The sequence below is a fragment of the Syngnathus floridae genome, chromosome 8 (assembly GCF_059516105.1).
Source record: "Syngnathus floridae isolate MCC-2025c chromosome 8, RoL_Sflo_1.0, whole genome shotgun sequence".
Lineage (NCBI taxonomy): Eukaryota > Metazoa > Chordata > Actinopteri > Syngnathiformes > Syngnathidae > Syngnathus > Syngnathus floridae.
Window position 1 is genome coordinate 5,390,632 of NC_142420.1, and position 10,855 is coordinate 5,401,486.

The window sequence follows — 10,855 nt, forward strand, 5'->3', positions numbered from 1 at the left end:
AAAGTTTGCATTTTTGATTATTTCCACACATTTTCCAGAATAATAAGTCTTTTATTAATAGACATGTAATTGTCACAAACAGTAACAAAGTTTTTTTGTAATTCATTTAAAAAACAAACAAAAACTGGATTAAATTCAGCAAAAATAACTAAAGTATTTTTAGTTCACTTTAAAAAAAAAAACAACAACAAAAGGGATTAGATTCAGTAAAATAACTTAATGAGGGTGACGAAAGGGTAGGTGGCGCTTGGCGGGATGTAAACATGGCCGACGTTATGCCTTTTAAACTGACCTCTCAGCCACGTTATGAACATCAAGAATATCAGGACCACACTTGCACAGCTAGTTCTTTTTTTTCCGCTAACGCACAAGTCACGCCTACACTTAAAGATTTTTTTTGTAGCCTCTGAAAAGTTGACAAGCTAAATTACTGATTGACCCTCCACCCCCCCTTCCTCTGCACAAAATGGCAGGCGACACAAAGCAAAGAGCAAAAATGAAGCCGATGTAGATAAAGAACAGTGAAGCACCGTTGAAAAACAAGATCTAAAAGGCTATTTACACGGGGTAGGTAGGGGGGCTGTCAGTGTGTGCTATACTATTTGGACGATTCATAGTTTGGCTGGTCCTGTGACAGGTATTCAGGTGTGACATATCTTAAAATTAGACTTTCCGACACCCAAAATTCCCTTTCCTTAATAATGTTGACTTTCTGTACTTTACCGTCAGCTTCTCTCTACCATTTGCCAACTGCCAAAGACAGTAGAAGAAATGATACGAGTCATGCATTCCCATTGGTTGAATCATGCCAAAGCATGCCAAAGAAGTTGCCGGTAATGCATTAAAAGTACATGCCGAAGGAAAGAAGAAATTTGATATTTATTTTGATTTTAATGTTCTAAACCATCAGCAACGTGTTTCCTGTGCTTGTGCTGCCTGACGCACTGGGCTCTGGCACTCCCTTTTTTGAGCAGATTAAATTTGTGAACGGCACGTTACCGAGTTACCAATGCTCGGAATGAAGCTATGCGTGCCCGAAACAAATTTCCGAACGCACCCATTATTAAGGGAAATTTGGTTACGAGTCTGAGCACTACTGTTCTTGGCTTTTATGAAATAAATTTCCCCCCCAAAAAATGCAACTCTTGATCTGGAGAGTCTTATATTTATCTTCTCCTTCACAGTGCATTTTTTGAGTGGTACACTTATAGCAATGTATAGTTCCAAAAATACGGTAGCTCACTGTGATTGAAAGATAAAATATTCCCTAAAGGAGAGGTATGGTGCCTTTTTTGAAAAACAAGGGAAAAAAATGTCCCTGCAGGCTTCCATTGCGCTTGATGCATTGAAGATGGAGCAACATGGTGGCGGGCAGGAGGTCTTAGTACGCTGTACAGTAGTGTGTGGTGGATGTGTGCGCGTGCATTCACGTGCGTCTCCCTCAGGCCTCGCTTTCCCCGGCCGATGAGGTGTTCTGTACCTCCTCCTCCAGGATGGGTACGATCAGGTTGTCCTTGGACATCAAACTGTACTTCATCACGAAGCGCGTGAAGCGGTGACACAGAAACGTTTCATTCTGTCGGCACATAAAAATCAAAAGCTCATAACACAAAGCAAAAAATCGTGAAGATGACGAGCTCACAATACAATTCCTAGTCCCCCCCTCTCCCATCCAACGAGTGACTACATGCCCGCCGTGTCATTTTCCCAAAAAACGTACCTCATATTTGTCAAATATCTGGCGGTGGTGGAAGTAGGCGTGCGAGAATATCCTATAGATGCGGCGACACACCGAACCCAGCTTGGCCACCGACGACTCCTTGATGCTCACCCTGGAAACGCCAATCAGATCAATCAGCTCTGCAAAAACCTGACGGATAAGCACAAGATAGCCACCTGCTGGGGAAGTATTTGTTGCTGTTGAGAAGACAGGCAGCTCCGTCCAGCGTGTGCCTGGTGTAGTCGATGGCGGGGCACTGCACATGTGTCAAGCACACGCGATAGTTAATGGACAGTGAGGTTTCAGGGTAGAACAAAAATGTGAACTCGCCTCTTTGGGGGTTTTGTGGGCAGCGCATAAAAAGATCCACTGCTCGGTGGCTGTCATCTGAGTGCATGTGTCTGGATGGCACTCACTCTGGAAGATCAACATCACGCAAGGCCACACAATTAGAAGTGGTTCCAAATGGAACGTACAAAGGCTTGGTTCACACTTCAAGACAAATGTTAATAATGGCGGGGTGTTTATGTGCACCTACCTGCAGTTTGACTGCTAGTCCATTGAGCTCCAAGCAGAACTGCCTACAGTTGACACACACGAGGACACAAAACATGAGTTCTATGCTAAACAAGAAGACTGCATATCTGTCACTCATTAAATACATAATCATATATGCCTATAATTGAATGCAGCAATGTTAAAATAGCATGATACAGCGACTTGAACAAAAATATAAACTGGATAAAGTAATTTTAGTTTTTGGTTTCTTAACCTTGTAAATTTTGGGCGCCCCTGTAATCAAAGTATAACATCGTTTTCATACCTGAGGTGCTCGTATTTCCACACACCCTCATCCTGACCCTCGGGGGGTTCCAGGATTTTGTCAATATTAGAGCAATCGGAGCGGATGTTCTGCTGAATGTACTGTAAAACACACAGAAATATAACAGACACAGCAAAGAACTCAGCGTCATATTGCAACGGAAACAGCAAAATGACAATGACAATTTTTTCCTTATTCGAAATGTATGATGCTGTTACAAATTCTTCCCAGCATCGAGAGGTTGCACAAGCATATGACACTCCATTTTCTTACCAATAAAAAAAACACTTGTCATGGGAAAGGAGAGGAATGTTTATTGAATGACATACACAACCATACCTGTTGAACAGCCAGGGTGCTGTCCATCTCCTCAAATGACTCATCCGGCCAGTTGTAGAAATCCTAATGAAGGGGAATGACGTGATTAGGTGGACAAATGCTTCAGAAAAATACAAATACGGACACGCGAAAGAGTTGCTATAAAAGCAAACACTGTGGAGAAACATACAAACACGTCCACAGAGAAATGTTTACGTGCACTTACGACTCGTGACTACAAAGTTAGCTTGAGGCGAGCTAAAGTCAACAGGGCTGGGACTGCTTCCTGCAAAGCTAACACATTCGGAGGGGGTTTAAGAATGCAAGATAGCGACGTATGTTTGTTCTTTTTTAGGGGCTGATTAACAAGCGTGTTTACACAGTCAAATCTGACGATTTAAGACAGGGACGAGTGATGTGGTGTCTCTAGAAACTAAACGAAGGAAATGCTAACGTCAGCTAGCTGCTTAGCACCAGCTCGAAGCCTTCCGAGTGGAAGTCAGTGATCGACAATTTTGATTCAGGTCCGGGGGTAAAACCACAGCAGTCGGGAAGGCCCAATCACGCCGTGTCGGTGGTTTATTTTAAGCGATATTTGCCCCTTTCCGGTAGCCGAAAACGCACCTTTGCCTTGGTTCCAGGCCGATTCCTCCTGAGAACTGCAGTACCCTCCGCCATGACCATCTCGACAGAATACCCGGATGTGGGCCAGCCGCTGGGTTGTAGTGGCGGACAGAGGAACGACTTTACAACACGACCGACATCAAAAGTAAATATTGTATTAATGCAAATTTTAATAGTTATTTCGTCTACGTAGTTCTAAAATTTTTGGTTTTTTTATTTTGAATTATTGCAAGAGTCCTCTGATTACAATGCTTTTCTGTTCTCACGGCGGCGACGGTTTTGTACGTAAGTCGGAACGCGCCGCCGTTGACACGAACGGCAGTGTGGCGAAGTCATAATACATTTTATTATATATTTGTATGGAAAAAACATATAGGGCGTAAAAATAAAACAGTCAAAAGAAAAACAGTACAAAAGAGATGCCTTGTACTGTGCGTCATTATAAATGAATAATTTTGATTTATTTATTTTCATGTTTGTAAAGCATGACTTTAGGAGATACCTGCAAGTTGTTTTCGGTCAGGAGGAGTATTATTTTAATAAGAAAACATTATTTTAATAATTTCTCTTCTCATTTAGTTTACACAGAGCCCTTTTTACAGCTGCTGTTGTGCAGTGCTATTTGAATAAACTTGAGCTGAGTTTATTTATTATATTACAATTGATTTATGTCTAAAAGTCCACTATAGAGGAAGTATTTGAAATAGCTCATAATGTAAAACATTAAACAACACCACCAAAAAAGTGAAGATGAAACAGTGTACATGGAGACAAAAGCCAAAGGCCCATTTTTATTATTGTAACAAAATGTGTTTAGAATTATTTACAGTTGGCATAACAAAAAAAAAAAGACATGGTTTCCACTTCTCTCTTTCTAGCACATCTTGTCTTACTCCACATATTTGCCAAGAATGTCTCCGTCACGGAACAGGAAATACTCCTACATGGCAAAATAAGACAAATATTAAATGCAAAACAATTATATAAAAAGATTAATTATTTAAAGACAAAAAAAGGCTCCATACCTTATCATCTAAAGTGACTTTAGTTCCACCGTACTCTGGAAGCAGGACCTTATCACCGGCCTTCACACTGACTGGCATTAAATTTCCTTTCTGCCAAGAAAAACATCAACAGTGAACTTGATACGACTCACGAGAGCAAAATCCATGATCCAGACCCGACAAACTGTTCATCATGTTCTGACCTGGTTGACAGATCCAGGCCCAACTGCCAACACTGTGGCCTGCAGCACTTTGCCTTGAGACTTCTCAGGAAGCATGATGCCGCCCTTGGTTACCGTTTCCGCTGTGAAACGCTCCACCAGCACACGGTCAAACAATGGGAGGAATTTTCTGAAGGCCTGCGGAATGACAGAACAGAAAATTGTGTTACTGGTGCTAATCAAACCACACAAATAACCAATTCACAGAAGTTTTTTTCCCCAACTTTTACTGTTGACCTGCAATGTGAACTGAATGCCAAATGAAAGACATCTGAAATATTTTTAGGTTGTAGTCATATTTGCACAAGCTCAGTTTTGGTTAAAATGTGACTAAAGTTGTCCACGAGGAATGATTAACACGATGAGACGGTTGGGTGGAAATGGGTGGAAGGGGAGGCACATGACAAAACTTAATTGAGTGAGCGCAATGAAAGTCAGCTTCTCTTCATTTTGGATTTAGCTGGCAATTTGAATGGACATCCGTTTGCTGTAAAAGTGTTCGGCGAGGCGCGGCAGATGTTCACATGACATTGACTCAAGGTCGTTTGAGAGGTGGGGGAGTTGGTTGAAGGCTATCGGGGCTCAATTTTTTTGAACTACAAACAAGAAGCAAAGGAATTTGTTCCACAGCAAACATTCCATGGATATGTCTTCGCTTATTTAGACTTATCTCTTTAGGAATTTGCTTCATTAGGAGAAAACTGTGTAATGAAACTACAATAAGTAAAACGACTCACATGTTGAAAACAATATAAAAACCCTCATGATAATGCATTTACAATAGTGCTACTGAGCAGCATAATGTTTCTTTATTCTGGCATTATTTCCCCATCTATGGTTATCATCACTTTTTGCCCATCTTTGTCATCACTGGTACTCACACAAAACCACCTCAGGAAAAAAACAAATTTGCACAAACACTAATTTGAAGTATGGGTCATTTCAATGACTAATTATTGAAACAAATAACTGTGGTGGCAGTGGCTGCAGGTTATTCAAGACAGTGAAATCCACTCCCTTTAACACATGGTGTTCATTCATTCGCCCGCAGATTAAGGTAGCTATACATTACGCCTCACCCACGATATTATCATGTCCGAATATTGTGAGGTAATAGTTTCCTCAGTTGCATGACCTTGTCAATGACTGGTTATGGAAGGCTAACTTCACACGCTGCTAAATGCTAGCCGGCAAATATACTAGCATGATAGCTAGGATGTTTACGAATTACAGCGATGCTAATTTCTAGTATAATCATTAATATGCAAACAGTTGGCTGCAGTCTTACCATGACTTAATTTGTGACGTCTGGAGATCGAAGACGTACGGTGCCACTTGGGGTTGTTCTCAGTGAGCGTGGATGTGTTAACCTGATGAAGGGGAACCGCTCCACGTGAGGAAACGTCCAGAAGGGTTGTGCGCATGCGCTCTGCGTGCAACCTTGCAAATCCCAGTACGCTTTGTGTAAAGCCAGACAATTGCATTCTAAACAACCATATGTCTAATTATTAAATTTGATCATGAATAAAATTATATACCATATTTGTTTGACCTTTTTCTGTTTTAATAATTTCCGCATTGAGCAACATTGCACAATGTCAACTTTGACCTCAGTTTTTTTCCTCCAATAGCGCAGGAGAAATTTCTGGAAAGTCAGCCCCGGAACGAGCGTCAAATACCCCAACTCGACTTTTCTATAGCAGCGGAGCACAATGGCATCATGGTTGTTACTTTGATGAAATGAAACAATGATTATGATTCGAGCGTGGCTTGAATTGCCTAAAAACGGCGATTAAAATGACTTATTGTGCCAGTTAATATGTTATTCAGAGTCCGGGGCTTGCCGGCTAAGTACCCGGATGTATGCGGAGCCATGTGCACTTCCATCCAGTCAGCCCTCACTCCAGTCGTTATATCACCCCGTCTGGCAGACGTGCCTCCTCCTTAGCCGCTCCAGCCTCTAACAACACACACCACGCAAGTAAGTATTAGAATTCGTTCATCTATCTTATGCCAATAGCTATAGCATTGCAGCAACACTGGCTCACAACGAAATAGTGTGTTTAGATGCGAAAAAAATATCTTTAGCTAGCTAGCTTCACCTGCTTCATGCTAACAGATTTTACTTACCACTGACGTGCAAGGGCACGCAACACTTAAATTTGTGTTTCACGCTTAAATAAATATCCTTAACAAAGTTAATGTTACATCAGAGTGTCCTCGAATTACATCAACGTAATTATTTTCAATATGGTGGGTATCATGTGCAGGATGCGTGACTTTAATTTGGTGAGTGATTATTGCGTTCCGGAAAGCAATTGTGCGGTAGTAGTAGTGGAACTAGTTGTTCATCAAGCATAGAGATGGAGAGGCACGACTTGCGCATGCGTCCTTACAATTTGACCTTGTGACGCACGACCCTGCACGAGGACACGTGGTTTGGGGAGTTAGCAATGTCACGTTTATCAAATATCCCATGAGCGTTTATAGAGTTGGGTTCGTGTATTTCATAAAAGAGACGCTAACAATGATGCAAAATTATTTCTACGGTTTGTGAATTTGAAGATTGTCATGTGTTCATTCATTCATGGGTTTAGACAATGATTACTTACTTGTACTTTGTGTCCAATCAAGACTCAATATGCATGTCTTTTTTAGTTTTTTACTTTCAGTTTTACTTTCAGTATTAGTCTCCCTCTATAAAATTGCGGTGGTTAAATGTTCTGCTTTTTACCCTACTTTGTGCCTGCAGACATGTTTCGTCTACCCACAATCATGAAGCAGGTAAGGCCTGTGTGCAGGACGCTAGCGCCGCACCTCACACGTGCCTACGCCAAAGACGTCAAATTCGGCGCAGATGCCCGCGCCCTCATGTTACAAGGTGTTGACCTGCTGGCCGATACAGTTGCGGTCACCATGGGTCCGAAGGTACGAGATAGTACAAACGTCAACCCTATTTTTTTTAATCAATTCGTAAGTATTATTCAAAAAATAAAAGTATGAATAATTACAAGAAATGATCATTATCTGTCACAGGGCCGTACGGTCATCATCGAGCAGAGCTGGGGCAGCCCGAAGGTGACCAAAGATGGCGTGACTGTGGCCAAGAGCATCGACTTGAAGGACAAGTACAAGAACATTGGTGCCAAGCTGGTGCAGGACGTGGCCAACAACACCAATGAGGAGGCAGGTGACGGCACCACCACTGCTACAGTGCTGGCACGCGCCATCGCCAAGGAGGGCTTTGACACCATCAGCAAGGGGGCCAACCCCGTGGAGATCCGTCGCGGTGTCATGATGGCCGTCGAAACAGTCATCAATGAGCTCAAACGCCTCTCCAAGCCAGTCACCACGCCTGAGGAGATTGCACAGGTGGGACTTTGTTCACAAGAAGATTGTCAATATTGTATGTAAGAAGATTTAATATGAAAAAATACGTTTTCGGTGTTTTTATAGGTTGCCACCATCTCAGCCAATGGCGACACAGAGATTGGCAATGTCATCTCCAACGCCATGAAGAGAGTTGGTCGCAAAGGTGTCATCACTGTCAAGGTCAGCATCTTTTTGCATCACTTTGAGACACCTTAATAACATCTTACGCTGTCATGTAAAGCAGAGCTTGTCTCTATGTGGATTCAGACATCTTTTCATTAACGTTTTTAGAAAGATGACTGTTATTGCTGTTTACATTTCTTTTTTACTTACATTTTCAATATTTCTTTTTTAGATTTATGTCAAATATCTGTCTATTTGTTGTACTGTATTCTATTGCCAATAAAGATGTTGTATTCTATAAATGCTTTCAGGATGGGAAAACTCTTCATGATGAGTTGGAGGTCATCGAGGGTATGAAGTTTGACCGTGGTTACATCTCTCCATACTTCATCAACACGGCCAAGGGTGCGAATTCTGCTTTTTGATCACCCTGACCGCAAAACAGCAGTGTAATTTCCTTGAATGATAGTGTTGACTTTTTATATTCCAACCTCGCAGGTCAGAAATGTGAGTTCCAGGATGCTTACCTGCTGCTCAGTGAGAAGAAAATCTCCAGTGTGCAGAGCATTGTTCCCGCTCTGGAAATCGCCAACCAGCACCGCAAGCCTCTGGTTATTGTGGCTGAGGATGTGGATGGAGAGGCCCTCAGCACCTTGGTCCTTAACAGGTCATCTTATAAAAAATAATGATCACGATATATGTATGTGTTGTTAAGTATGCTTAGATTGGTGTCTTTTTCACTGTGCAGGTTGAAGGTTGGCCTGCAAGTGGTCGCAGTTAAAGCTCCAGGCTTCGGAGACAACAGGAAGAACCAGCTGAAGGATATGGCCATCGCCACTGGGGGCACTGTAAGTCCAATTTTCTGACTGACTTAAGAACGCTAGCCTCCTATTTGGCTGACATAGTATGGGGGTCTTCCTTAGGTGTTTGGCGACGATGCTGTGGGCGTGGCTCTGGAGGACATCCAGGCGCACGACTTTGGCAAGGTGGGCGAGGTGCAGATCACCAAAGACGACACGCTGCTCCTAAAGGGCGCCGGCGCACCTGCCGACGTGGAGAGGCGGGCGGCCGAGATCATGGAGCAGTTGGAGAATACCACCAGTGATTACGAGAAGGAGAAGCTCAATGAGCGTCTGGCCAAGCTCTCGGACGGCGTGGCCGTGCTTAAGGTGCGCGTGCCGGTCGGGATGGCTTGTTGGTCACCAATGCCATGATATAAACTAAGCGTTCATGCAGATCGGAGGGACCAGTGACGTTGAGGTGAACGAGAAGAAGGACCGCGTGACTGACGCTCTGAACGCCACGCGGGCAGCCGTGGAGGAAGGAATCGTGCTCGGCGGCGGCTGTGCTCTGCTGCGCTGCATTCCCTCCCTGGAAGCCATCAAACCTGCCAATGACGACCAGAAGATTGGTTAGTGAATAGCTCAGTTTTGTGGCACCTTAATGCCAAGGGAATATGTTGATGGAATCAAGGAATGAGTTTCAGACAAAATGTGTGCTTTGTCGCAATCTTGGTGCCAAGGAAGCAAAGTGAATAGAGGTGCTTGATTTTGAGAAAAGTGTCTTTGCCCTGGTTTAAGTGTTTCCACCTTTTTCCCTCCATCTGCCAGGTGTGGATATCATCAGGCGAGCGCTGCGCATCCCCGCCATGACCATCGCCAAGAATGCCGGCGTGGAGGGCTCACTGGTGGTGGAGAAGATCATGCAGGCGCCTGCCGAGGTGGGCTACGACGCCATGCTGGGCGAGTACGTCAACATGGTGGAGAAGGGCATCATTGACCCCACCAAGGTGAAGTCTCCTTACGACATTGTAGTTTATCCCATCGAATCGTGTTGACCTCTAAGCGGCTTCATCCTGTGCAGGTGGTGAGGACGGCCCTGCTGGACGCAGCGGGTGTGGCCTCGCTGCTCTCCACCGCCGAGGCGGTCGTCACAGAGATCCCCAAGGAGGAGAAGGACATGCCAGCCGGCGGCATGGGTGGCATGGGTGGAATGGGCGGCATGGGTGGAATGGGTGGTGGCATGGGTTTCTAAAAGGCAACATCTGCCATCTCTCATCCCTCCATGACTGTATAGACTAAACAAAATGGCGCCCCTGAGACTCTGCACTCATAACTCACTGAACCTGACCAAGAGGAAGTTGGCACTGCAGGTGGTTCGTCTTTACGCCATCCCTCCGGGAATGATCCACTTGCCTCTCACATCAGTTCATCCACAACTTGTGTAAAATACATGCAACTCAGTAGACAGACATTTTCTCCCCCCACAGAAACTCAGCAGCCAGGTTTACAGGAACAGCGTCCTCTATAGGTCGGTTTAGTGTTGATCGCTATTTAGTTGATCTCGACAGGTACATCTGAGGGTTTAGGATGACTATACCCATCAGTTGTGTTCAATGCTGTTTGGCCCTGCATTGACTTTCTGCAGTGAATATCTGTTTCAACTTCCAGTAAAGGTCATATCCTAAAAAAACATAACACTGTAAAAAACAAACAACAAAGCAGAGTGAAGTGAAGCCAAGAATGTGTTGCTGTCATTTGTATTTGTCATGACTTAATTTTTGTTTTTATATATGTATGTCATAGGTTTTGCCCTGCCGTTGAAGCAGGTGGAGGCTTATTTGATTTAATTAAACCATTTTTTCAAATGA

General features: G+C 43.6%; 3 protein-coding genes across 3 annotated transcripts; 1 reads left to right on the forward strand and 2 right to left on the reverse strand.

The window, feature by feature from the left end:
- Nucleotides 1–30: 30 nt before the first annotated feature.
- mob4 (MOB family member 4, phocein) lies at nt 31–3,630 on the reverse strand. Its single transcript, XM_088382479.1, has 8 exons — nt 3,486–3,630; nt 2,883–2,945; nt 2,544–2,644; nt 2,259–2,301; nt 2,051–2,137; nt 1,897–1,976; nt 1,721–1,832; nt 31–1,576 (listed from the first exon to the last, which is right to left on the reverse strand). Exons 1-8 carry the CDS (start codon nt 3,543–3,545, stop codon nt 1,442–1,444), a joined length of 681 nt encoding a protein of 226 aa, XP_088238605.1. The 5' UTR covers nt 3,546–3,630; the 3' UTR covers nt 31–1,441.
- A 616-nt stretch (nt 3,631–4,246) lies between these two features.
- On the reverse strand, nt 4,247–6,156 carry hspe1 (heat shock 10 protein 1). The gene is made up of 4 exons (XM_088382480.1): nt 5,999–6,156; nt 4,693–4,848; nt 4,511–4,600; nt 4,247–4,425 (listed from the first exon to the last, which is right to left on the reverse strand). Exons 1-4 carry the CDS (start codon nt 5,999–6,001, stop codon nt 4,375–4,377), a joined length of 300 nt encoding a protein of 99 aa, XP_088238606.1. The 5' UTR covers nt 6,002–6,156; the 3' UTR covers nt 4,247–4,374.
- Nucleotides 6,157–6,531: 375 nt separating this feature from the next.
- hspd1 (heat shock 60 protein 1) lies at nt 6,532–10,855 on the forward strand. The gene is made up of 11 exons (XM_088382474.1): nt 6,532–6,691; nt 7,463–7,638; nt 7,747–8,082; nt 8,167–8,262; nt 8,517–8,610; nt 8,704–8,872; nt 8,954–9,053; nt 9,129–9,374; nt 9,442–9,616; nt 9,816–9,994; nt 10,069–10,855. The coding sequence occupies exons 1-11, from the start codon at nt 6,574–6,576 to the stop codon at nt 10,237–10,239; spliced, it is 1,860 nt and encodes a 619-aa protein (XP_088238600.1). The 5' UTR covers nt 6,532–6,573; the 3' UTR covers nt 10,240–10,855.

Excerpts from the sequence above, each read along its gene's own strand:
- mob4 (XM_088382479.1), bottom strand. The coding sequence starts at position 3,545 with ATGGTCATGGCGGAGGGTACTGCAGTTCTCAGGAGGAATCGGCCTGGA. Across the intron at positions 2,645-2,882 it reads GCACCCTGGCTGTTCAACAG|TACATTCAGCAGAACATCCG; the intron begins GTATGGTTGTGT and ends TGTGTTTTACAG. Across the intron at positions 1,833-1,896 it reads AACAAATACTTCCCCAGCAG|GGTGAGCATCAAGGAGTCGT; the intron begins GTGGCTATCTTG and ends TGGCGTTTCCAG.
- hspd1 (XM_088382474.1), top strand. The coding sequence starts at position 6,574 with ATGCGGAGCCATGTGCACTTCCATCCAGTCAGCCCTCACTCCAGTCGT. Across the intron at positions 8,873-8,953 it reads AGCACCTTGGTCCTTAACAG|GTTGAAGGTTGGCCTGCAAG; the intron begins GTCATCTTATAA and ends TTCACTGTGCAG. Across the intron at positions 9,995-10,068 it reads GCATCATTGACCCCACCAAG|GTGGTGAGGACGGCCCTGCT; the intron begins GTGAAGTCTCCT and ends CATCCTGTGCAG.
- hspe1 (XM_088382480.1), bottom strand. Across the intron at positions 4,601-4,692 it reads GGCCTGGATCTGTCAACCAG|AAAGGAAATTTAATGCCAGT; the intron begins GTCAGAACATGA and ends TTTTCTTGGCAG. Across the intron at positions 4,426-4,510 it reads AAGTCACTTTAGATGATAAG|GAGTATTTCCTGTTCCGTGA; the intron begins GTATGGAGCCTT and ends TTTGCCATGTAG.